We start from the raw sequence: 25513 nt of genomic DNA on the forward strand, positions 1-25513 counted from the left end.
GTTTAGACAAGAACGGGGGAGATTAGATGATATTTGTTCTGTTGTAAAGGTAGGATGTGATCCAGATGAGAGCAGTCCATTCTATGCCGGCCTCGTTGAGTCTCTGAATTAGGATGTCATGGTCAACAGTGTCAAAGGCAGCTGAAAGCTCCAAGAGAAGTAGTGCGGCAACTCTACTGCGCTCAACTGTGTTTTTAAGATCATTCCAGATTGCAAGGAGTACACAATCAGTGCCTCTACCAGGGTGGAATCCAGTTTGGTAGTCTGAAAGTATGAGTTATCCTCAATGACCTGTGACATCTGGGTGAATGCTGCTCTTTCTATTAGTTTGCCCAGGAAAGGTCCATTTGAAATTGGTCCGGAAATGTTGGGGTCATGTGGGTCCAGGTTAGTTTTGTTTAATAACGGACGTATGTATGCCTTTTTTAGGTCTTCAGGAAAGGTTCCCATAGTTAAAGAATTATTGATGATTCTTCTTAGTGGTGTGGCAGCAGAAGTAGTTAAAATAATGTTCTTGAAGATGTGTGCTGAACAAGGGTCAGAAGGGTAGCCAGAAGGCCTGCTTGCTTTGACCAAATCCATAAAGTCACTTTGTAAAATTTGTTTGAAGGAGTTCAGAGGCTGGGTTGGAGGGGATTTTAAGAAACGGGTTGGTGCTGGTGGTTTTCCTTTGTTTTAAACAGGAGTCCAATGTGTCTGCCTTAGTTGTGTAATGATTTGCCAGTTGTTTGTGAATTTTTGAGTAATGGGATGAGTTCCTTCCATGCATTCAGGTTTTCAAAATTCATTGTGAATTTTATTAAAAATTCTTTATTCGCAGATTTAGCATTTTGAAATATGTCTAAGAAGTACCTTTTTTCTTTTTTTTTTTTTAGCTTTTTTGTATTTGATGATTTGTATAATCTGTTAAATTTGTGTAGGTGAAGTTTGTCTTGAATGTTGTTTGTTTTGAGCCAGGTTCGTTGCAGCCTTCTGATATGTTGTTTTATCTTTTTTAGTTCTGTATTTCTCCAAGGTGTTGGTTCTGTTTTGTCCTACTTAGTTTATTTTTAGTGGTATTATATCAAAAGCTTCCTGTAGCCACTCTAAGTTTGTGAATAGAATTTATTGTGTCTAGATCTATGTTGGCATTGAATTGTGTTTCAAAGTCTTCAAAATTGAGTTTGTTCAATAGTCAATAGATGAATGTAGGTAAGGCTGTCGTAGGTGTGTTGATTTGTGGTATTTTATTATTAAAATGTTACCACATGGTGGTCTGACCATGCGACTGGCATGATACTTTGAACTGTAACTAGTTACAGGTTTGCCAAAATGACATCTAGGATGTATCCAGTGATGTGTGTGGGATTGTGTACACTCTGATGTAGGTTCAATGTGACAGGTGATAGTTTTTGTATGTGGCATATTGTGTTTGTCAAACCAAATGTTTAGGTTCCCAAGAACGCACAGGTTGGAGTATAACATTATAAGGATTGAAACTGTGTCTAGAAATGTGTCTGGGAATGTTGAATTGTTGGGCTAAGGTCTGTAAAGGAGGAGAAAGTTACAGGAGGAAATTGGTGTAGGGCTGCATCTGGTGATGGGGGCCTCATAACCTTATATGGAAATGGTTTCTGTTTTGATGAGATGTATTGCTTGTTTGAAGATCGTAACTAGTCCACGTTCTCTTTTGCCTACACGGTTTTGTGTGATGGTTTGATAGCCTGGAAGAATTGCTTCATGCAACACCAGGGCCATGTCATCGTCCAACCATGATTCTTTTTTAACAGTAAGTCAGGTTGTGTGTCAGTGAGTAGGTCGTAGATGTGGTGCTTGTCTTTTTTAGAGTGATCGACCATTTATGAGCAGGAAGTTAACAAACTGTGTTTTGGTGGTAGTGTAATTTTGTTTTGGAGAAGGGTGAACAGTATATTTTGAACTTGTAATAGGTGTGTTATTAGTTGTGATAACAGTATGAGGGTCACAAAAGTGGTGTTTTTCTATATTGTATTCCTCGCCCGGCAAGCTTAGGAGGCATTTTGTTGGGTCTGTGTGTGTTGGTGGTGGACTTGGGGGCTGAGAGTGACATAATGATGAAGTGAATATGTTGGATGGCTAAAATATTCAATTTGGCTTGGAACAGTAGAGCGTATTTTAAGTTGAAGAGCCTGATGTAGAGTTTGGTAGATCGTATTCAGTCCATCAGAGTGGAGGATCACATTACATTTGCCACCCTGAAGGACTGCTGTGTGCCAAATTTAGAGCTCACCGGCGGCCCAGCAATGACCTATGTACCATGACAGGCATACAAAGTTTGGTTTGTTTTGAAGCCCATCCAAAAAACCTTCACCCAATTTTTTGTTAATCAAAAACAAGGAGTTATTGAAAAACAATGCAAGAAAAATAAAAATAAAAATAATGACCTGAAGGCAACGTCCAAAAAAAAGGCCAAAGCACCACCACACAGTCCACCATAAATAGGGCACGTGGTGTAAGGCCCTTCCTGACTGGCCTTTACTTCATTAGTTCATCAGGGGAAATTTTCAGTTGAAAGAGCTAACTGAGGCTCTGTGGACAGAAACTGACGGGACTCCCCACCTCCAACACAGCAGACGGACTGGGTACTTCTTCACATTTGCAATGGAGTAAACCGTTTGCCAAACTCAAAATTACTTTGTCAGTCTCTCAGCTTGAACTTCATTCTATTAGAATAGGCTTAAGGATCATCTAAGGCAAACGTTAAATCACAGAAGACCATGGTTCTCATGCTTTCAGTGTTGAAGCATTCAGCTCTTCCAAAACGTTGTAAAATAGTATCCCTTACTTGGTAGTCCTGGTGCTTTGCCTAGGCTATGACACCAGAGGTGGGTAATGAGCCAAGACGCTAAGACGTAATGAAGGGAGACAAGCCTTGAGGTTCTAGCAAATCAATCTCAGTGCACCCTCAGTCAGCAAAGGCTGTTGGGGAGAGCTGCCACTCAGTCTCCAGTGCTGTTTAGGCTTCCTCGCCAGAGGCCAGAGCTGGAGTCCCTGGATTGATTCACAGGTGCTGTTTCATCAGCTGCGATTTACAGGCCTAAAGGATGACAGATAGAGACAGATTAATGGGTCCAGCCTGAAGCTTTATCAGATTGTGACCACCTTCTTCACTAGTCAAGTCTCCCTGCTTATCTGTTGTGCTGGTACTTGTGGGATTATCTATCTGTGGGCTTGTCCGTTTGGAAAAAGCAAGGAACAGATGACCTTAGACAAACAGGACCTCATGGCTCACTCAGGTGGGACAGGAAAATCCACTGGGAAGGGAGATAAAGGGTAGAAGCAACTCACTTACTGTCACATTTGCCACTGAACTCAGGAGACACTAACCACAACAAATGGAGGTTGCACCAAAATGGAAAAGTATCAGTGCAAGATAGGGACAAACGTGCTAACTAAAAAGAAATTGGGAAACAAGAACCCAGTGCAGTATGTTTCGATCAGAATATAGATCAAGAACATTACACTCCAGGTAAAGGTCTATCAACACCTCTTCACTATAAAGACTGATATGTAACCACTGAGGCCATTTGCACAGGCACATGACCTACTGACCTTACACACAACACTCAAGTGCAAATCACCATGCATAGACAACCCACTACACATTAGACATTCACACAGATTGAGCTGAAATGGTACAAGATCACCCTCTTTTACAAAAAACTTGTGAGAATACCCCATACACTCAAAACCACCCATTTACAGATGTATTACAGGAACTAAATCTCCCAGTGGAGAATAACAAAATACAGAGAGATGACTGATCAAAGGTACAAATGACCTAGTAGTTGGTGAATCCTGTGCTGTAAATTGTCTACCAACACAACTCTTTTTCTATTGCTTGTAGACGACTTATTGTCCAAACAAAGTAGTTGGATATGGTCTGCGTAAATCTTAAAGCTATTTTTGCTAACATTATTAAAAATCTTTTGTCGGAAATTCACGCCAAAATGTGTGTCTCATCTGGAGTGCTGAAATATATTTTGCCTTGATTATTAATAAGTGTTGAAGCGTACGATTTGGCTTCAAGATGTTACATACAAACATAAAAATCAAGATAGAAAGGGAAACAAGGAAAGCATGTGCCAGTTTCCATCTAAATGGTGGGAATTCTACTTTGGAATGAGGCAACATCCAAAGCCAATTTAAACTGATGTAGAGTCTTATATTTGTTTAAGATATTTGGGGGTGTAAGTGAAATTGTTTGTGAATCAAGATTAGAATTCTGAAATTGATCTTTTATTTAAAAGTGTAGCTTCTTCAGAAGAGTGGTCAAATGAGAAATGTTTGTGCAACCTAATTCCAATCCAGACTAAGGGCCTGATTTAAAGGAGTTTGGCGGAAGGGTTACTCTGTCACAAATCTGACAGATATCTCATCCGCCATATTACAATTCCATAATAGCCTTTGAAAATTGTAATACGGCAGACAGGATATCAGTCACATTTGTGACAGAGTAACCCCTCTGTCAAACTCTAAATCAGGCCCTTAGTGTTTCTTCCGTAATTCAAGGTGCATTATGCAGCCATGGTCTTATTGTGTCAATGACTCATATTTATTCAAGAATAAATACACATATTAGCGGGATGCTGCTGCCGTGGACATCTTTGTATATTGGCTTAGTAACCTTAAATTCTAAGATAGTCTGCCATGCATTTTAACATGTTGGCTGAAGATATGACTGTCTTCTGATGTTATGGGCAATTGATCACAGTGCATTTAGTGATACTTTTCTTTGTTCCTCCCAGTATTAGTTCTATTTTGTCACTGCTAATGCTTATATATTTCAGCACCTATCCACTATTTGATGATGGAGAAATAAATCCATATATGCCATCTGTCAGGAGATTTTTTTTTATTTTCTAAATTTTTAAGCTCTGTATGCCACTTGCATAAGTGTGGTGATTTATCTTTAGACTGTACACCACTCCATGCTTTGATTTCATGTAGATGTTAGTTAAAATTATCAACAATGATGTACATTATGCTGCTCATGTTGTTATGGAGCTAGAGGAGACAAAATTGTCCATCAGTTCAAGGTAATGCTTGCTTTGAAATTATGAGAAATATTTATTGGAAACTAAGTGGTTCTACTCAAGTCTCCTATTTCTGGCCTATGAAAATAGGATGTTTTTGACACTGAATGGTGGTTAAAACTTCTGGGAGCATTGGCAAGGATATGGCAGTCTCACAATTAATAATTAGCACTTCTTGTTTATTATGTAAGCATAGCTGTCATTAAAGATTAACACTATCTCCTATAGTAGTTAAGGTATATTCAATACAGCAAGCCACTAAGACACTTGGTACACAAAGATGGATGGAAGACTTGAAACCATTTCAGCTACTGGTAGTTAGTCTGGGCAGCACTCCATTTCCCTACAGTTGTTTACCTCATCAATGCCATCACAGTGGACCAACCATAAAGGCTCCAATATGATTTACTGGCAAGGTAAGGATGCCTAACTATGGAAAATATGTGATAGCAAGTCATAACTCTTTGCCTTTTGTGAGTTACCAGTTCACTCCCAAGATAACTTGACGTAAATGGAAATGTTTTCATATTTTTTATTAATGTGAATTTTATTATTAAAAATTACTATTACAGTAAATGAGATTATATAAATTGAAAATAATTATATTAATTGTGATTATATTGACTACACTAAGTACAATTTAAACATTTTTAAATTAATTTATTTTTCCAGAGCTGGTGGTGAATGACTGTGCAGCATCATGAAGAAGACAAACAAACACATCCTGTCCCTCTGATCCCAAGTGTATAATTTATTTATGGTCAAATGTCCAACATGGAGTTACGCTGATAAGCCCAAATGGACTACTCATCGTGGAAAAAACTTTGCACTGCTAGACATTGTGAGAAATGTGGAAAGCAACACGGTTCTCAAAGTATTTTTCCACAGGAAGTGCAGGAGCCTGTTTACTATGAAGAGAGATTTATAGACTATTAAGCGAAAAGCTGAAGCACATGTCGGTGATGATGCTAGAACAAGTGAGTACACAAGTAAACACTTGAACAGAAGAACATCATTAGTCAAACGTGCCTGCTAAAGAATGTATATGTTGTGGAAAGATAAAATGCTACAAGTGAGCATCAACGTGTGAGAAATTAATCAAGGCCACAGAGCTTTTAGTTGACAAATGGCTTAGAGAGTGTGCAACCATTAATTTTGATTCAAAGATCTTTGCAGTTTGTAGTAGGTACATAGTGGCTGCAGAAGCTCATTATCATGCATCTTGTTATAGGGATTATGCAACGGTTAAAGCAAAGGAGGAAGAAAGATCATGCATCTAGCATTCGAAACAATGATCACTACAAAAATGTGAGAGATGAAGCATATGATGAACTTTTTCAATTCAGCAGAGCTGTGATCATTCCTAACAAACGTAATATGTATGACGACTCTCACTCAAAGGCTTGAAACCCTCATGACACGCAGAGGAATACAGGAATAGACAAATCAACCAAAAAGCATATTAGAAGGAAAATTGGACACTGAGTTCGGTGACAACCTCCACATATTCCCAGACAACCAAAGAAAATGATTGGCCCAACCTGTTAGTATCATGCTACAGGACATTGCAAGAGAAAACCAGAGTTTGAAAAGAGAATTATGAGTTTTAAAGGTTAAGGCAACAGACTTGAACAAGATCATTGATCAAACATCATAGCAAATAAGAACAATCATTAAAACAAACTTGATATCAGCACCATGGCCATAGAATCCATCAGACGTTGCTAAAGATTCATTTACAGTGCCTGATTACCTTAAACGGTTCCTAATAGGGTTTCTGGAGATCCAGAAAACACAAAGCCATCCAAAAGGTTTGCCTTACTTATGCAATCATTCAGTCAGGATATTATATATTCAGTCATAAATGGCCAGCAGAAACCACCCAAGCAATTGTTGCTCCCATACACCGTAATAACGCTGACAGGCAACGTTGAAATTATTCACACTCTAAACAGATTTGTCATGGGATTTCATACTCACAACTGGAAGCAAATGATACCGCCTTGTGTCTTCAGAAACTTGCTGCTACCTGAAATTAGCAAATTGTTCTTCCAGCCGACATTCAGTCTTATTTCGTCACAAACTTACATGGGATAACATTGATAGGCTGGAAGTGACTCTTTCAGGTAAGTGAGTCATTGAGTCAACGATATAACTCTGCAGCCCAAGTTGTTTGGACCACCATCTTTTGAAGCTCCTCTCCCGAGCACCGAGAAACAAAAGCAAACAACTTTGACCACCACGAATACTGAAGAATTGTTCATGCATGTTTCTGGTGAACGAGCTGGGCCTCAGCCATTGATGACAAGTACCGAAGTCATGCTGGAATGTGTTGCCCAATTGAAGCTTGCACAAAATAAGAACATAATCTGGGTTGTTACAAGACAAGAAGCGAGCCTCGCACAGACAATACCAAGTTGGACAGGATTTAACATCAGTACTAGGGACCTAGTTAGCCTATCACAGGATTCCATTGGCTACTTGCCCAACATTAATGCCCCTGCAACTGAGTTGACAACTGTTTCTGAAATTTTGAAACAGTCAGAACTGATAAGGGAATCAATGCCTTTGAAACAAACTGTAGTGGCCATGGCTTAAACTCTGTATTCAAAAGCAAATGAGATAATGTGGAAGCATAAGGCAAAGTATGATAAAATCATTCTTCAACTGGGCACCTTTCACACTATTTGCAATATCATGTCAATTTTTGGAAAACACTTTCAAGACGATGGCCTTCCCGACCTTTGCACTGAAGCAGGCATGATAGCAGAAGGATCAATACTAGAAGGTCGTAAGTACAATTGTGCAGTTCAAGAACACAAGTGTGTGTATGAAGCTATGTTGACACTGGCTTGGTTGGAATTCATTCCCTGGGTGTCTACTTGTTCACTGAGGATGTTAATGACTTTGCAAAAGACCTATGCCAACAGACGTTAGACAAACTCATGCAGAATGCTGCCTTTGCCGAAGTAAAGCAGCTTTGGGAACATCTTCGTCATGACAATGGAGATTTGTCCGCATTCTGGATGTCATATGTGGATATTGTTGAAAATGTCTTGCTGGCTCTGCTGCATGCTGCTCGGGAAGGAAATTGGCATTTACATCTTATTGCTATATGCTCTATGATCCCATGGTGTTTTGTTTATGACAGGATGAACTACTCTAAATATCTTCCTGTATAATATGTTGAAATGAAATTACTTGCAGTAAAACATCCGGAGATACACCACAACTTCATTAATGGATGCTTTTCAGTTCAACTGTCAGATGTTAATCTGTTTGGACAAATTCTGGTCGGTCAAGTGATAAAGGTATCAGTCAACAAAGATAGACAGACTCCAGGTGGTACGACAAAGTTCAGGATGGCTGAACACAGAATCGCCTTTTTGGGACAGATAAAGGAAATGGTTTGTAACAAAAGATCAGATCTTACTCATGCAGACCTATATAAGTCACGAAATGAAAAAGACGAAGATACTGTTAAAGGAGCTGTTAGTCTGGTTCAAAGCTGGGTAAACCCATTGTTGGGCCACATGATAACATTAGTCTCTCCACTGAAAAGAAGGCATCTCAAGACATAGTATCCAACATAATGAAGGCGCATGAAATAGGTGAACAGTGCTAACAGTCTTGAAAATAATCCAACTTTTAAGAAGTTTCATTACCCAATGAAAAAGAACAAAACTATAAACTTTCACTAACATGTCCAAGAAGAAGGCAGTGAACAGCAAAGATAGGACAATCATCATGAAAGCAGACAAAGCACTATTTAGCCGAATCATTGTGACAGCACAGAATCGGAACCTTCAAATGGCAGATGTACTCTCTCATCCCTTAGGACCTTTACCATGGGCTTAAGAAACTCCAGAAGGTCTGCTGCGAAAGACACACACAGCTGTTTCAGCAACATACTTGCAGAAAAATGTTACCCCTGCTGAGGAAATACCTGGAAATACCTGGAAATACAGCCATGCTGATTGACGGTATGGTTCTTGTTTAGAGAGTCGAAGGAGAGGAATCAAACTTTGGTGAGGGTGCTATGTCTGTCTTGTCCATGACTTTGTGGGAAGGAAATAGGAGTCAAAGAATCCATATTATGTTTGATACGTACAATGAGACGTTTACTAAGAACAGCGAAAGGACACTCAGAGGGGAAGAACTGGCACCAGTTACATAGCATCTCACCTTCCCAGAGTGTCAGACAGTAGAGGAAGTTTCTAAGCAACGTAAGGAAAAAACACAACTCTCATTGAATTTCTTGTTAACAAATGGAGGAAACCAGAGTAAAACTTGAGAAAAAAACACTGTTTGCGAACTGTAAAGATAAATGCTACAAAATCACATCTGAACAGAGCGGAATGCCCGATCTCAACAGCAGACACAAAGGAGCAGATGGTCATTTGTTGCTGCATGCTGAACATGCTGCTTATGAGGGTTATTAGGCAGTAACGATAAGTTCAGATGACACCAATGTGTTTATTATGTGTTTGGGATTCCACAATAGAATCATGGCTAAATTGTTACTTAAATACAGATGCGAGCCCTTGATATTGTGAAAATAGCTTCAACTCTTGGAGAAAATGTTTGTCGAACTATAATAGGTCTCCATACGTTTTCCGGCTGTGACACAGCAAGCACATTTGGAGGAAAAGTAAGTGCATTTAAAATCCTGTCTGCCAACAGACCTACACAGGAATCATTTTCGCAGCTCAGAAACGAATGGGATCTCTCTGAAGAACTAATGGACAAATTGGAGCAATTCCTTGTTCTTGTGCATCAGGAGCACGAGACACAATGTCGAGGGATGTGTCCTGCCAATGTTTGAGGTTCGTGCAAACATTAGAAGCACCTTCCACATAAATGTGTAGATACACCAGTAGTAATGAGGTTCAATCTGAGATGTGTTGTAATACCATTTCTTTGTGGTTGTTGTCTTTTGATGTTTTGAAAACAAGATATTATTTCAATAACTAACAATGAAAGTTAGCAAGATCAGCAGTTGCCCATTCTATCAAAAGCTCTCATTAAGTCATTTAACTGAGTTTATAAATGCCATTTTGAAACTCACACTGGGAAGGTAAACTGCCACAGAGATAACGAATGACAAGCTTACCTTTTCAAGACTAAATATGTGTTCTTTGGCATCTTTTTCTTGGGTGTCCACCTTGATCTAAAAGTAATGAAACATTTAATTAGATTATTTAGTGCTCAAGAATGTAAAGAGTGCTCGTAGCTATTAACATGATTGAAGACATTTTACCAAAATACTGACTTTTTAAAATTACTCTGAAGATAGAGAGCAAAAAACTATTCTATTTACTGCCAAATATTAATAAAGCAATACATTTTAGCCTTCTCATAACAGCTTCTATACCAACAGATAGGTGGACTTAAAACCTCCAAAAGAAAACTCACAGGAAAGAATTGGCAGAGAAAATAGCACACTGAATTTCCAATGTATATAGCATACACCCCCTCCCTCAAAACATTTGTATTTTACACTGCCTGAAGAGTTCACACTGACATGGAAGGTTTCCGTTGTATGCACAAGGGTTTATAATACTGATCAACTGTTTAGATGTGTCTTTCCAGGTATATCTAACAAACCGGATTCCACAATTAATAATCTCTATGTATTAATTTTTCTAACTAAAATCAGTGTGAAACCATTTGAAAACAAAGAGAAATCTTTGTCAACGACAGACACTGTATTATTATCATGTATCAGATTTTTATAAGTTTAGACTTTTTTTTAAATGTTGAGAAGGTTTAGTAACTTATTACAGTGTTTTTGAGCTAGCGCCTAGTACAACTATTTTGTTCAATTTAAACTTTTGAACAACATGGACAGGAAGCATATCAGCTGATTTTGATGCAAAACAAATACAAGTATTTTAAGACATTCCAAAGATTTGGTTTAATGAGGAAATTTAAAAGGCATTTACAGTAAAGTTTTTGCAATGCGTGAAATAACTTAATTATCTAATAATTGAGGCACATGTTGGTTTTCACTTGTTACTGAAATAACACCATTGCAATTTATAGAAGTGGATCAAATGCACTAATCTTGCACCGAATTAAATGATGTCATAAGCAATGTCTTTCTATGCTTCTACATTTCTGAACATGAGCCATGTCTGTTACATAGGTTCTTGGACTGTTCAAATGCCAGTGCACGTAAACTAGGACATTAATAAATTCTGTTTAAATGTGTTGTGTGTGCAAATGTTGCTTATCATATTAAAGCCTGCTTTATTTGTGTTACCAGTGTTGGGAAAAAATAAATACATTCTCTCTCTATAGAAAGCATACAGGTGATATAATTAAATGTCAATACTCCTCTGGGTGGAGCTAAAGTCAATGTATACTTTAAAGAAGTACTAACAGTATGTTTTGCAGAAATATGGATTGTCAAGACAGACCTGAAATAGCAAATCTTTAAAAAAATCTAATGAGGAATGAGGGAAATAATGCCTACTATAAGGCTCCCATTAGGAGTAGTAGGTTAATATCTGATAGGCCCCCCTAGCTATAACGTTACTGGGATCATCAAGCTCAAAACTTTAGTAGGAATGCTGCTGGTGACTGGTTTTCCACTCAGTGATCTTCTGCTGGCAGGTGAAGTCTCAGGGTGAATTCCATGGATTGAAATATGTGAGGCTAAGCATGTTGATACCAATCTCCTCAGGTTTTCCCCACTGACATTTAATTCCCATTTTTTTCCCACTCCAGAATTATATGGACCCCACTAATAGTAAATTCAGGGTGAGGAAATACTCTGGGTCTCTTGCATTGAGGTCCAAAATATGCAATTTGCTATAAAAATATTTTTCCTTTCTAAACAAAAATATGTCATTGTTTGTGGCTATTATACAGCATAACATTCTCCGATTGCCCTGTATTTCCACGCTTTAGGTTCTTGGCAGAATTAAATACGTTAGTTCCTTCCCGGTAATTCCAGTTCTCCAGTGTTGGCATCTTTCATATTTTTACATGCTTGCATTATACCTTGTTGTCAGGCTGGGAATACCGTGTGATCCTAAATAGCAGTAAACAGCGTTAAAATGGCCACAGCCCTCAACAACTGTGTTTGTTTGGTTACACATTCACCTCATTTGAAGCAATCCGAACTTCAGCCACAAAAGTTGAAGTTCTAGCTCTCCTTTTCCCATTATAGGCCACATAGCACAAAGTGTTAGAAGAGTATATAATAAATTAACCACTGACTGGGGAGGAAGGATAGTTGTTTTTAAATATATGGAAGACACTGATGCTGGAGAAATGATGTTACAAGTAAGTAATACATTTCTGCTCCGGCAGTGGATCTTTCGAATATTCACATGCTTCTATCATATTAATAAGCAAAAATCAAAAACCTTACTCAAATAGGTTACGAAGGATAGCCTAACCCACTGTCAAGTCAGCTTCTGTGTTCACATCAAGGCAGTAGTGTTTCATGAGGTGTACCTGCTCTTCTAGGTAACTGCACAGCAGATGTCTCATAAGGACACACGAGCGCAGAGCAGAGCGGTGCAATCGTAGTCATGTTTCTGAAGCAAATGTGCCCACACGCATTCCTGGAGTCAAAGCTTGGCCTTGATGTTGCAGAAGGTGATGTAGGTTAATAGCTAACGTGCAATTCCCTGCTTGGGCAGGGGTTGGAATTTATTTCAAACAGCCTTAGTTTTATCAATATAAAACATAATACATCTGCGTACACCAAACAAGTGTAAAGATTTTGCAGATGATCTTTTGGGATTTGGAAAGAAAAACAGCAGAATAATGGATTTAATGAGATGAAAGTCAGTTGAGACTTTGAGAAGAAAACATCAGACTAGTCCATAAGATAATTTTGTCCTTTGTGAAACTTTTGGTAGGGCTCTTTCACAGTGAATGCATGGACGTCTCTTACTCTTCGTGCTGAAGTGAGTGCTAAGAGAAGTGATGTTTTCCATGAAAGGAGAAGAAATTTAGATGCACCTTATGGATCATTTCAAAGGGAGGCCACATGAGCTGGCTCATAACAGTTTTAAGTGCCCATTGTTCTGGTGGATGCAGTATTGGAGGAAATTGTTATATGATCTTGCTGGAAAAAAGTATGACTGAGTTATCCTCCTGTGAAAAATCAGATTATTAGTGGGTGTTGACAGAGGTCTTCGACAAGTAATAATGGTACTGTTTTGTTGGCTGACTGCTCATAGTGGCGTAACAAAATATGAAGGGTGGGAGCCTGAAAAGTACAAGGAGGGGTCCCCCTCCGGACTTACTCGGGAGCGCTCAGTCCCAGGTACTGTGCTGAGGGGGCCCCATGGAGCTTGGTTGCCTCCCCGCAGCCTTTGTTGCACCACTGCGATGGAGCTGTGGATTAGATATGAGGAACCTGGTTGGTCCCGGTCAAAGAGTTAGCTTTGAACGTAGAAATTTTAAGAGACAATAGAGTCCTCAATGAGGCAAAGCTGTAGGCTGAATCTGAAGACAGGCTTGTCGAAGATGGGGGACAAAGGATGAGGTCTCTGTGAAGTCACTGGTGGGAAAAGATCCAAGCAGGAATAGTTTGTAGTTTGTACACTTGAAGCCATGGACGTCAAATGGATGCTGCTTGGCATTGGACCAGTGAAGCTTTCTGCCTTCGGACTTACGTTCTATTCTGAAAGTCAGATTACCTCAACCCGGCAAGAATGTAGATGAAGATGGTTCAAAATTGTGAAATGCTGGTCTGTGTGAGGCTTGCAAAATTGTGTTTACGGCTGCCGAGAAGAACATAGCAATTGCTAAGGCAAAGTCCGACCTACTATCGAAGTACCCTTGGCGATTCGGCTGGCCGGTTGGTCCTGGTCTCACACCGAATTATCAGGCAAAAAGTGAGCAAAACATCTCTAAGTCCCAGCTGTTTAGGTTAGGACAGGAGAAGTACACTCTGACACCAGCCAAGGGTTCCAGGACCTCAGGAACTGAACTTGGGGATCAGGACTCACTCCCACAAGAGCCACCAGCATGGTTCAGTTGAGGTCTATTTGAAACTTGCCAGCTGTGTTCTTTCAGGAAAGTGGGCCTCTTGCAGCTTTTGTGTCCCTATAGCTAACCAGGAGGTCGGCCAACTGACTGCTGGAGTTCAATTCTTTGGCCTGGGTACCAGTGGTAGCAGGTGCAGTCCTTAAAGTTATCCTAACAGGTCTTAACAGAAGGTGCTGTCCTTCTGTCCATCTCTACCTAACTACCTAAAACCTAGATGGCAGAATTGTTCTTCACTTGTGCAGAGCTCCTGTGCTCACCCTAGAAACTAGCAATGTCTCCTATGCGGTCTCTCAAAACCAGCTCTGTGGATAACTCCTCTCTCACTGGGTTGGTGCCTGACTGCCTAGGTGGGCAAAGGAAGGTGGCGAGCCCAGGTGTAAGCTACATCTGCCTGTGACAGGGAAGGCCTCTTTGGAGATTATTAGGTTCCTGGGCATTCCATCCAGAAAACGGAACAAAACACCCCCCTCCAAACCCAAGGCCCCTGTCTCACCTATTCAGCTCCTGAGGGTTAGTTGGAAACACATGCAAATGGGCTTCTAGAGCTTTTGGGTGGCAAAAGGTGACTTCTGAAAAGCAACTTTTGTGAAATACTGAGTACAAATCTGATTTTACCAATACATTAGGTTTGTAATAAAATATTTTTAAAAAGTCTAAGAATAAACTTTTAAGCCGGCTCCTGGGAGAAGATAACTTTATTCAATTGTAATATTAATTCCCAATGCTTTCCTACAGAACAGCCAACCCTGGTATAGTGAAAATAGCTTTTGGGTAGCTTTTGGGCCTTTGTCACTTAACAGACATGTTCTACATTAACATTTTAAATGCCAGTCTTTTAAAAAAAAAAAAAACATCCACCCTTCATTTCTTAAAGTCCACTTAGGGGTGGCTTATTCATATTTAAAAGGAAAGTTTAGGCTTGTCAAAAAGGGTTATTTCGAAAGGTTGAACTTGCAGTTTAAACCTTCACAGTCAGGTTATTAGTGGGGGACCTGCAATCGTGTTTTATACAATCACTTTAATGGTGGCACAATATGTGCTGCAGTCCACTAGTGACATTCAACTTACATGCCCTAGGTACACCTTTTCCCGTGCACTAGGGACTTTCTAGTAAGTTAAATATGCCAATCAGGAGTATAGCCAATTTTGTCAAGTTTCTGGGGTCAGAGCACAAGCACTGGGGCCTGGCCAGCAGAATCCCAGTGCACACAGTCCAAAAACCAACAATAAAATCTAGCAAAAAGTGGGAGTAACCACGCAAAAAGGGGCACTGTCCTACACCCCCGTTCTCCGTAACAGTGACATCGACTCATATTGAGGAGTATTTTGAACCACCCTTTGCTAGACCCAGTAAATAAGGAAGTAATTGATGGGGCACCATTGTTAGTAAAGGAATCCTTTGATCCTGCACCAGACACAAAAAAGTTTCCATTTAGCATTTTATGTTTTTGTGGTGACAGGCGTGATATCCTGCACCAGGATATATTCTGCTGAGATAATGACATCCAAATGACACTATTCAAAGTCATAAGGCACCACCGCCAGACATGTGCAAAAGAAGCCCTATTTACACGGCTAGGGAGAGATTAGTTACATCAGGAACGCCGGATATGAAGTGGCCAAATACAGCAACACAATTCCTTTCCAAACCTGAAAAGAGAAGGAACGCTGGTGTGAACAAAGAGTAAGGTGAGCGAGAAGTCAAAAAATGGAAGGCCCATTCCCTTATGCAAACTTAAAGGTTAATATTAAAATCAACTTTAATTCTCTCACAGTAGAATCCAGAAATTGAAAGGAAAGTGTTAGACCTGGCGGCTCTTGGTGTGGTTTCCCTGTACTTTTTTTTTTTGCTTCTGACCTCCTGTTTTTGGATCCTGTGCTGTAATTCGTTTGTGCTGGTTTTGATACTCTGGGCAATTTACCACTGCTAACCAGTGCTAAAATGGAAGTGCTCTCTGTCTAAAAGATGTTGGTAATTGGTATTCCATGATTGGCACATCTGATTTACTGGTAAGTCCCTAGTATAGCGCACCATGTGTGCCCAGGGACTGTAAATCAAATGCTATGAGTGGGCCTGCAGCACTGATTGTGCCACCCACATGAGTAGCCCTGTAAACATGTCTCCGACCTGCCATTGCAGTGTCTGTGCATGCAGGTTTGTACTGCCAATTCGACCTAACAAGTGTCCCCACTTGCCAGGCCCAAACCTTCCCTTTTACTATATGTAAATCTCCCTGAAGGTAAGCCCTGGGTAACCCCATGGACAGGGTGCATCGTATTTAAAAGGTAGGACCTGTAGCAGTGTGTTTTAAGTATCCTGATAGTGAAATACTACCAAATTCAGTTTTCACTATTGCAAGGCCTATCTCTCCCATATTGTAACATGGGGGATTGCCTTTAAATCTCGTTTTAGTGCAGTTTCCCATTAGAAACACATTGAGATAAGGAGTTTGGGGTGTGTGAACTCACAATTTCAAAATACAACGTTTGGTAAAGTTGGTTTTTAGACTGCAAGTTTGAAAATGCCACTTTTAGAAAGTAGGCGTTTTCCTGCTTAACCATTCTGTGCCTCTGCCTGGCTGCTGAATACATGTCTGGGTCAGACTGACAGTTGGGCTGTTTGCTAATTTACTCTAGATAGTTACACAAAGGGAGCTGAGGTGTGTCTTGCACATCCTGGCGAGTCTTCCTGAGCTAGAGTGGGAGGGAGGATCTGACACCTGCACTTGAAAGGGCTGTGCCTGTTTTATCACAATACAGTCCCCCAACCCCCTGGTGTGTGTCTGGGGCAGCGCAAGGAAGAGGCAGGGGCTTGTGCACTACAAAGACTTTTTGACGTTTGTCTACTTCAAAGACAGAAATGACTAAGTATTGGACTGCTGCCTCCACAACCTCGGATTACTTCTGGATCAATAGGAGCCTCTACCAGGGAAAAGAACTTCATGTTTGAGGAGGACCTGCCACTCTGCCTGTTGCTTTGCCGTGTTGGCCTGCTGCTGCTGCTTCTGCCTTGAGAGTGAAAGAACTGGACTTTGCTTCCGGAAATCCTGCTTGTGAAGTTTCTCCAAGGGCTTGGATTGAGCTTGCTCCCCTGTTCTGAAGTCTCAGAGACATCAAAGACTTCATCTGCCAGAGGCTGGGCTCTTCTGCTGAGAAGAGTCCTGACTTGCTAAGTTGTGCCAAATCCAGTCCCTGGCCCTTAGAAGTGAAAGCGGATACCCTGCAGGGGAAAATCCATGCACCACTGTGTGCACGTCAGGAAAAATTGATGCAACATCTGTTCCACGGCTGAAAATCCAATGCAGCGCTGGTCTTGCGGCTGGTGAATCAACGCCACACCTATTCTCAACATGGACCCTTCGCACAGCTCGGCAGATTTTTCCACGCATCAACCCTGGGTGCCAAAATCTTCAACAACACTGCACGGAACTGAGGCTGCTTGTCCAGAAATTGATGCACCCCTTACCTGCAAGAATCAACGCATCGCTTACCCGGCGGCAAAGAATCGATGCACAGCCTCACTTGTGAGTAAGAAATCGACGCATCGCTTGCTTTTCCGACGCATGCTCGCCTGTGTGGCTGTATTTTTGACGCATACCAGGTACTTTGTGCTAAAATAACGCTTCCATTGATTTCTGTGGATTAAGACTCTTTTTTTACTGTAAAAATGTAAATCTTTACTTGTGTATGTTGGATTTTTGCCATTTTGGTCTTGTTTGATCTGGATAAATATTGGCTATTTTTTCTAAACTGGTGTGTAGTCCGTTTGTGGTGTTTTTACTGTGATACTGTATGTGTTGGTGCAAATATTTTACACAGTGCCTCTGAGATAAGCCTGACTACTTGTGCCAAGGGTGAGCAAAAGATATCTAACCTGTGTATCTTTCTTACCCGGACTAGAGTGAGGGTCCCTGCTTGGACAGAGTGTACACTGACTGCCAGCTAGAGATCCCATTTTTATTAGAAAGTTCTCATGTGGACCTAAATGGTACACCACAAAAGTCAAGAATATTGAAAACAATCACAAAAAAAGCTTTAGTTACCATGCCTCTAATGAGACAGGAGAACGTTTTGTAACTTAAAAAGGCGAGTACAACACAAACAAAACAAGAATGGAAGTCTTTCTGATAAGAACACCTTTTCTTCGTTTACTATTTCATAGATCCATGGTTGAACATTAAATTATGACAAACCAGATAATTTTGTCATCGCTTAGCAAGAGAAAAATATATTTCAGATAAACCACAACAGGCTGAAGATTAGCATAATTGTTAGTAAAGTAAGCAATATGTACGCTAAAACTAATTGGGACACTATTGGAGAGTTGTGTTCCATTACAGCTAATGCACAAAATACTTACTAATAAAAGAATGGAACAAAAGTCATGATACAAAAATATTTACAAATAGAACAAACAATTATTCGAGAGGTTGATAAACAAGGGAATGTATGAGCCACCCTTATATAAGGTGACATTATAAGTTAAATTAAGTTCACTATATAATTGACAGCTAAGAGTTATTGACTTGAATACAAAGTTCATAAAATAAGTTTGAGTGAATCAAGCATGAATACTTTGTATGTTTGTAATTTATTTACTTGATGTGTTTTGGGCTACTCAGTTTGAATATGAAAAACATAATGATGACTGGAGTAATGGTTGGTGATAAGTGAGACTGTTGGAGAATATTATGTCATCTTCATTGTATTTTTGATTAGACTGAAAGTACTTAGATTTTGGAGTGTTAAGTAGGGAATAATAATATGTGTCTTTATGTGAATAAGTAACATTTAAGGCCCCTATCTAGAAGAAACAAAGAAATGAAATTATACGTAATTCATTTAATTGATATAAATATGTTTGTTATTGATACAGCCACATATGTTGATGTGCAATACACATATAGCCAAAATACATACCACCCTGGTATAGGCTTTAAGTGACCATGTCGAAACTATGGGTTATCAGATAAGAGAGAAAGTAAATACGGCTGTAAGAGAAGAGTGTAGAGAGATATTCAACTACAAAAGAGAAATGGATATCACTCACTTTTTCAAACACTTTTCTCAATGTGGAGAATGAATGAATGTTTTACTTGGTTAAGAGTGTGTTATTATTGTAATGTGTGTATGGTGTATCTTGAACGGAATTAATTAGTGAATTAATGTAATTGATCAAGTAAAATAAAGACATATTCATACTTTTTTTTCCTGAAGAAAATGTGTACTGGAACATTTGGGGCCCAATTTAAAAACTAGAGAATATGAACATTTTGTTTTAAAATCGAAAATGTTTAATAGATGTCACTTGTAGTTAAGATGTCTTGTAAATGTAAACCAGCGCCACAGAGTGCTGCAGTCGTAGCCATGCTTCTGGTGGAATGCGCCCTCACTCGTCCCTAGAGGGTATGCTTGTCCTTGTTGTGGCAGAAAGAGATGCAGGCCGATAACCAACATGCAAACTCCTGCTTGAACTGGGGTCAAACTATTCTTGGTGACCGAATGACAGTCATTAGTCCAAATGTCCTTAGTTTTACAGGGAGTGCAGAATTATTAGGCAAATGAGTATTTTGACCACATCATCCTCTTTATGCATGTTGTCTTACTCCAAGCTGTATAGGCTCGAAAGCCTACTACCAATTAAGCATATTAGGTGATGTGCATCTCTGTAATGAGAAGGGGTGTGGTCTAATGACATCAACACCCTATATCAGGTGTGCATAATTATTAGGCAACTTCCTTTCCTTTGGCAAAATGGGTCAAAAGAAGGACTTGACAGGCTCAGAAAAGTCAAAAATAGTGAGATATCTTGCAGAGGGATGCAGCACTCTTAAAATTGCAAAGCTTCTGAAGCGTGATCATCGAACAATCAAGCGTTTCATTCAAAATAGTCAACAGGGTCGCAAGAAGCGTGTGGAAAAACCAAGGCGCAAAATAACTGCCCATGAACTGAGAAAAGTCAAGCGTGCAGCTGCCACGATGCCACTTGCCACCAGTTTGGCCATATTTCAGAGCTGCAACATCACTGGAGTGCCCAAAAGCACAAGGTGTGCAATACTCAGAGACATGGCCAAGGTAAGAAAGGCTGAAAGACGACCACCACTGAACAAGACACACAAGCTGAAACGTCAAGACTGGGCCAAGAAATATCTCAAGACTGATTTTTCTAAGGTTTTATGGACTGATGAAATGAGAGTGAGTCTTGATGGGCCAGATGGATGGGCCCGTGGCTGGATTGGTAAAGGGCAGAGAGCTCCAGTCCGACTCAGACGCCAGCAAGGTGGAGGTGGAGTACTGGTTTGGGCTGGTATCATCAAAGATGAGCTTGTGGGGCCTTTTCGGGTTGAGGATGGAGTCAAGCTCAACTCCCAGTCCTACTGCCAGTTCCTGGAAGACACCTTCTTCAAGCAGTGGTACAGGAAGAAGTCTGCATCCTTCAAGAAAAACATGATTTTCATGCAGGACAATGCTCCATCACACGCGTCCAAGTACTCCACAGCGTGGCTGGCAAGAAAGGGTATAAAAGAAGGAAATCTAATGACATGGCCTCCTTGTTCACCTGATCTGAACCCCATTGAGAACCTGTGGTCCATCATCAAATGTGAGATTTACAAGGAGGGAAAACAGTACACCTCTCTGAACAGTGTCTGGGAGGCTGTGGTTGCTGCTGCACGCAATGTTGATGGTGAACAGATCAAAACACTGACAGAATCCATGGATGGCAGGCTTTTGAGTGTCCTTGCAAAGAAAGGTGGCTATATTGGTCACTGATTTGTTTTTGTTTTGTTTTTGAATGTCAGAAATGTATATTTGTGAATGTTGAGATGTTATATTGGTTTCACTGGTAATAATAAATAATTGAAATGGGTATATATTTTTTTTTGTTAAGTTGCCTAATAATTATGCACAGTAATAGTCACCTGCACACACAGATATCCCCCTGACATAGCTAAAACTAAAAACAAACTAAAAACTACTTCCAAAAATATTCAGCTTTGATATTAATGAGTTTTTTGGGTTCATTGAGAACATGGTTGTTGTTCAATAATAAAATTAATCCTCAAAAATACAACTTGCCTAATAATTCTGCACTCCCTGTAGTTTTATCAACGTAAAACTTAATGCACTTGCGTATTTTCAGGAAGTGTAAGGATTTCTCAGCAGTCGTTACCAGATTTGGAAAGAAGGACTGAAGAATAACGGGCTCTCTGAAATGAAAGTCAGAAGCAATGTTGAGAATAAACTTCAGATTGTGCTTTTTTTATAGGTAATTTTGTCCCCAATGAAACAGAGACAAGCTTCTTTCATAGTAAATACATAGAAGCAAGTGATGTTTTCTCTGAAAGGATTTTTAGATGCGCTCTATGGATTGGTTCAGAGGGAAGGAACATGAGTTGACTCAGAACATTATTAAGTACCCATGGTACTGGAGGATGCCATACTGGAGCGGATTCTACAAAGCCCCTTAAGTTATTTTATGATGTTTTCTGAGTAAGAGTTACTGAGTTTTCCTCTGTTCTATGGAACTGTGAGATTGCTGCTACATGGACTGGTGTTGACAGGTATTTCAAAACTTCCTTTGCTAGAACCAGTAAATAAGGAAATATCTGATAAAACGTTATTGTATAGAATACTTTGATCTTACCACACATAAAAACGTTTCCATTTGGCATTGTACATTTTTGTGGCGGCTTGCACTTGAGCCTGCACCAAGAGGTCTCTACATTCTGCTGCGAGATGCAGATGACTATATTCTAAGTCATCAGGTACCACCATTCTGTCAGGCTGAGTGACTGAAGGCTGTGGTGCATAACGTCCCTATTGTGTCTGGAGTGGAACTTGATACGATTGAAGGGCATGCCAAGATGTTCAGTAGTTCTGTGAATCAGAACTGGAGAGTCCAACCTGGAGCAATGATAAACTGGGTACAATGATCCTTCTTCACTGTTCTCAGGATCCTGGGGATCATGGGAAATAGAGGAAAAGGAAAAGATGGGGCAGAATCGGTGGTAGTTTGATGAAAAAGGCATTGCCCTTGTACTCTTGTTGACAAAATCTGCTGCTGTAATGCAGACATTTCTTGTTTTCCTGGATGTCAAACAAGTACAGTGTGAATTGACCCCATTTTGTGGAAGATGTAATCCACATGGTCTTGGTGGAGCTACCATTTGTTACAGCTGAATAATGGTTGACCAAGTGTGTTTTGTTGACCAAAAAGATGTCGCCAACAACGTTCACGGGATTGGAGAAGGCCCAATTCCATAGTAACTGTGCCTCTTCTGAGAGTGGTCCAGACTTTGTTCTTCCTTGTTTTGTGATGTAAAACATCGATGTATTGTTTTCTGTTATTATGAGAGCTGCCTGGTCGGTGAGTCTTGAAATTAAAGTCTGGAGTCCCAGTCGTATGGCCCTGAGCTCCAAGATGCTGGTGTGGAGCTTTTCTTTACCTGAGCATAATCCTCTGGTCGAGAGTTCCTGCATGTCAGACCTCTAGTCTACCATGTAAGCTTCTGAGGTATGATTTACTCTGTCTATCGTAGGATGGTAGGGAAGTCACGTGTTGAGATCCATCAGGATCCACAAGCATACAAGCGCTTTGATCCATGAATTTGTTTCCATTGGCTGGTTAGATGTGCCTCATCTGGAGCCTGCAACAAGGTAGTAGTCCTAGGCATGAAGACATTATTAGACTCAGTAAAGAGTTGTATTGTCTTACTGTGATAGACTGCTTGGCTGAGAGATACTTTGCCATGGATTGAAGTTTGTTAATGTTTCCACAAAGGGGAAGGTTATCGCAAGCTGCATATCCAATATCGCTCCCAAGAACTGTAATTTGGCTTGAGATTCTGTGACCGATTTATCAATGGTTAGCGTTCATTCATAATTTTTGGTAAAGAGTGATGCAAGCAAACATTACATTGCTTGCTCTTCCTTTGTGGGTGCTATTACCAGCCAGTCATCCAAGTAAGAGTATACCAGGTTACACTGATGCCCGAGGTCAACAACCGGTGCAAAGCACTTGGTGAAAATCTGCTGTGCTAACCTGAGGCCATAGAGTAGCACAATGAATTGATAGTGTCTCGAGTTGAGAAAATACACACCATGAAGATCCAGAGACGACATGTAGTTTTTCTTGTAGAGCATAAGGAGAACTTCCTGGGGTGTTATGTGGAAAGTCTATTTTCTGAGGAACTTGTGAGCTCTGGTCGGTCCATGACAGATCTCCATTGACCTATCTTCTTTGCCAAGATGAATCTGGACAGAATTCCTGATTCTACTAGGCCTTTGGGACTGTTTCAATTGCTCCTTTGAGGAGGAGGAGGAGATTTTCAAGTTGCAGCTCCCACAAATGAAATTGATATTTCTTCATGAAAGGACAGACAGGAAGTTTCTGAAGAAGATCTAAGGTATGACTTGAACGAGCACTTTGTCTCACCCACTGGTCCGAGTAACGGACTCCCACGCAGGAGCAAAAAGTTAACGTTTTCACCCTTTATTGGATTGTGGAAGTGCCAGGAGAGACAGCTGTTAAGTAGTAAAGCACATTTTTAGGTCGAGAGCGCAAGCACTTTGACCTGTTGTAAGTTTGTGGGCTCCGAACCACACCCATCACTTTCATTCGTTCGTGGCCTTGCCTTTCAAAGAATCACTTAATGTTATTGGTAAATGCTTTGAGTTTATCCCTCCTTGGGTGGTTTGGTTACCGCCTTGGACACCGACCTTGTTATGTAGATGATTGCATGACTGCCAATATACTTAAGCGTGGATAAAGTACTTGTTTCTTCTGTTTGCGCTCTGTGGCAGCTCACAGCGCAAACTCGTTTTTATTTATTTTCATTTTACTGTGGCAGGATTTTTCTTTTTTCTTTTGTCTGCGCTCCGTAGCTACCTTGGCACTCAAAGCGTTCTAAGCGCAAACTTGTTCTTTTTTTTAAATATCTCTTAGTCTCTTTCTGCACATCTCATGTCACTCGCACAGAAACAGTTTGTTTTTATGGCTGGCATCACCTTCAAAATATTCAAGCATCTAAACTGTATGCCTTTCAAAGTGTAGAGATAGGTCCTTGAAAGGCTGGTCCAGGTCCATCATGAACTTTACCTTGAAAGGCAGCGGGCTTGGTACCCGTTGTGGAGACGGCTTACAGCAAGACATACATCTGTGTGTTTTTTCTTTACTAAAATTGTTGCTTCACCTCAGGGTCAAGTGAAAGCTATGGCCGCTGAGGTGTTACAAAGTGACTTTGAAGTGAACAACTCCAGCAGTTTATGGTGTGGTATTTTTCTTGGAGCATCCCTCCCATGACGTCCTATAGTTTTCTCACCCTCCTTAATTACTCTAAATTCCCAATGTAAACATGCCACTCATTGTGCTTCAGATATCACGTGCTGCAAAAAGCACTCCTCCACTGTGGAATGTCTTTGACCCGAATTATGGTGGTCATTATGACATTGGCGGTCTATTCTGAAGACCGCCGTGGTGACTGCCGCCAACAGACCGCCGCGGAGGCGGTAATACACCTGCCAGATTATGGCACACAAACACAAAACCGACAGAATACTGACACAACCACAAGTCTTCCAACCCCAACTAAGGTGAAAAACTGTGGGACCCACCACCCACCGCTACGCCAGCAAAACACCACCCTCCAAATTGTGACCCACAAATCACCACAGCGGACATTCAATGGCAGTCAACCATTGGCGGTGCACACCGCCGGGGCAGAATTGGGCACCCATCACCACTACAAGCCAACATTGGCCAGTTCAAAAACCCTACACCTGACACAAACACACACCCTACACACCCACCAACAGCACCATAAAACACCCCCCACACAACCCATAATCCCTTGCTAACACGAAAAGACTGCCACACCTTGCCTGGCCAATCCCTTACAGAACTGCACACACACACACACACACCAAATCCACCTATACATCTATCACGCATCACACACCACACACCCCACCACAATACTGAACACCCTCTGCACAACACACAACAGGCTTGTCCCCACAAAAGCACCCCCGTTTCACAGACGAGGAGTTGCGAGTGATGGAAGAGGAAATAGTCAGGGTAGAGCCACAGCTTTTTGGTGCACAGGTCCAGCAGATCTCCATTGCCAGGAAGATGGAGCTAAGGCGGAGGATCACGGACAGGGGGAACTCCATGGAACAATATCCACGCACAAGGGACGACATATGAACGACCTACGGGGAAAGGTGCGTTCCATTGCATCAAGGCACCAGGGCGCCATCATGAGGACTGGCGGTGGACCCCCACCTCCTCCCCCACAGCTGACAGCATGGGAGGAGCAAGTCATGGCAATCCTGCATCCTGAAGGCCTCACTGGAGGGCTGGAAACGGGTAAGTCACCATTACTTACCTACCATCACTGAAACTTGCATGGCATGTCACCCCCTCACCCTGACTCCCTTCACCC

The 25513-nt window shown here is 40.8% G+C and overlaps 1 protein-coding gene across 1 annotated transcript in view; it reads right to left on the reverse strand.

Annotated features, from left to right (window-relative positions):
* FSAF1 (40S small subunit processome assembly factor 1) overlaps positions 1 to 25513 on the reverse strand; it is a 175499-nt gene that overhangs the window by 97534 nt on the left and 52452 nt on the right. Inside the window, exon 3 of the mRNA XM_069235017.1 lies at positions 10168 to 10224. Within this exon, the coding sequence (XP_069091118.1) occupies positions 10168 to 10224 (57 nt within the window). The remainder of the gene's footprint in view (positions 1 to 10167; positions 10225 to 25513) is intronic.

This window comes from Pleurodeles waltl, chromosome 5 (genome assembly GCF_031143425.1).
Source record: "Pleurodeles waltl isolate 20211129_DDA chromosome 5, aPleWal1.hap1.20221129, whole genome shotgun sequence".
NCBI classification, from domain to species: Eukaryota; Metazoa; Chordata; class Amphibia; order Caudata; family Salamandridae; genus Pleurodeles; species Pleurodeles waltl.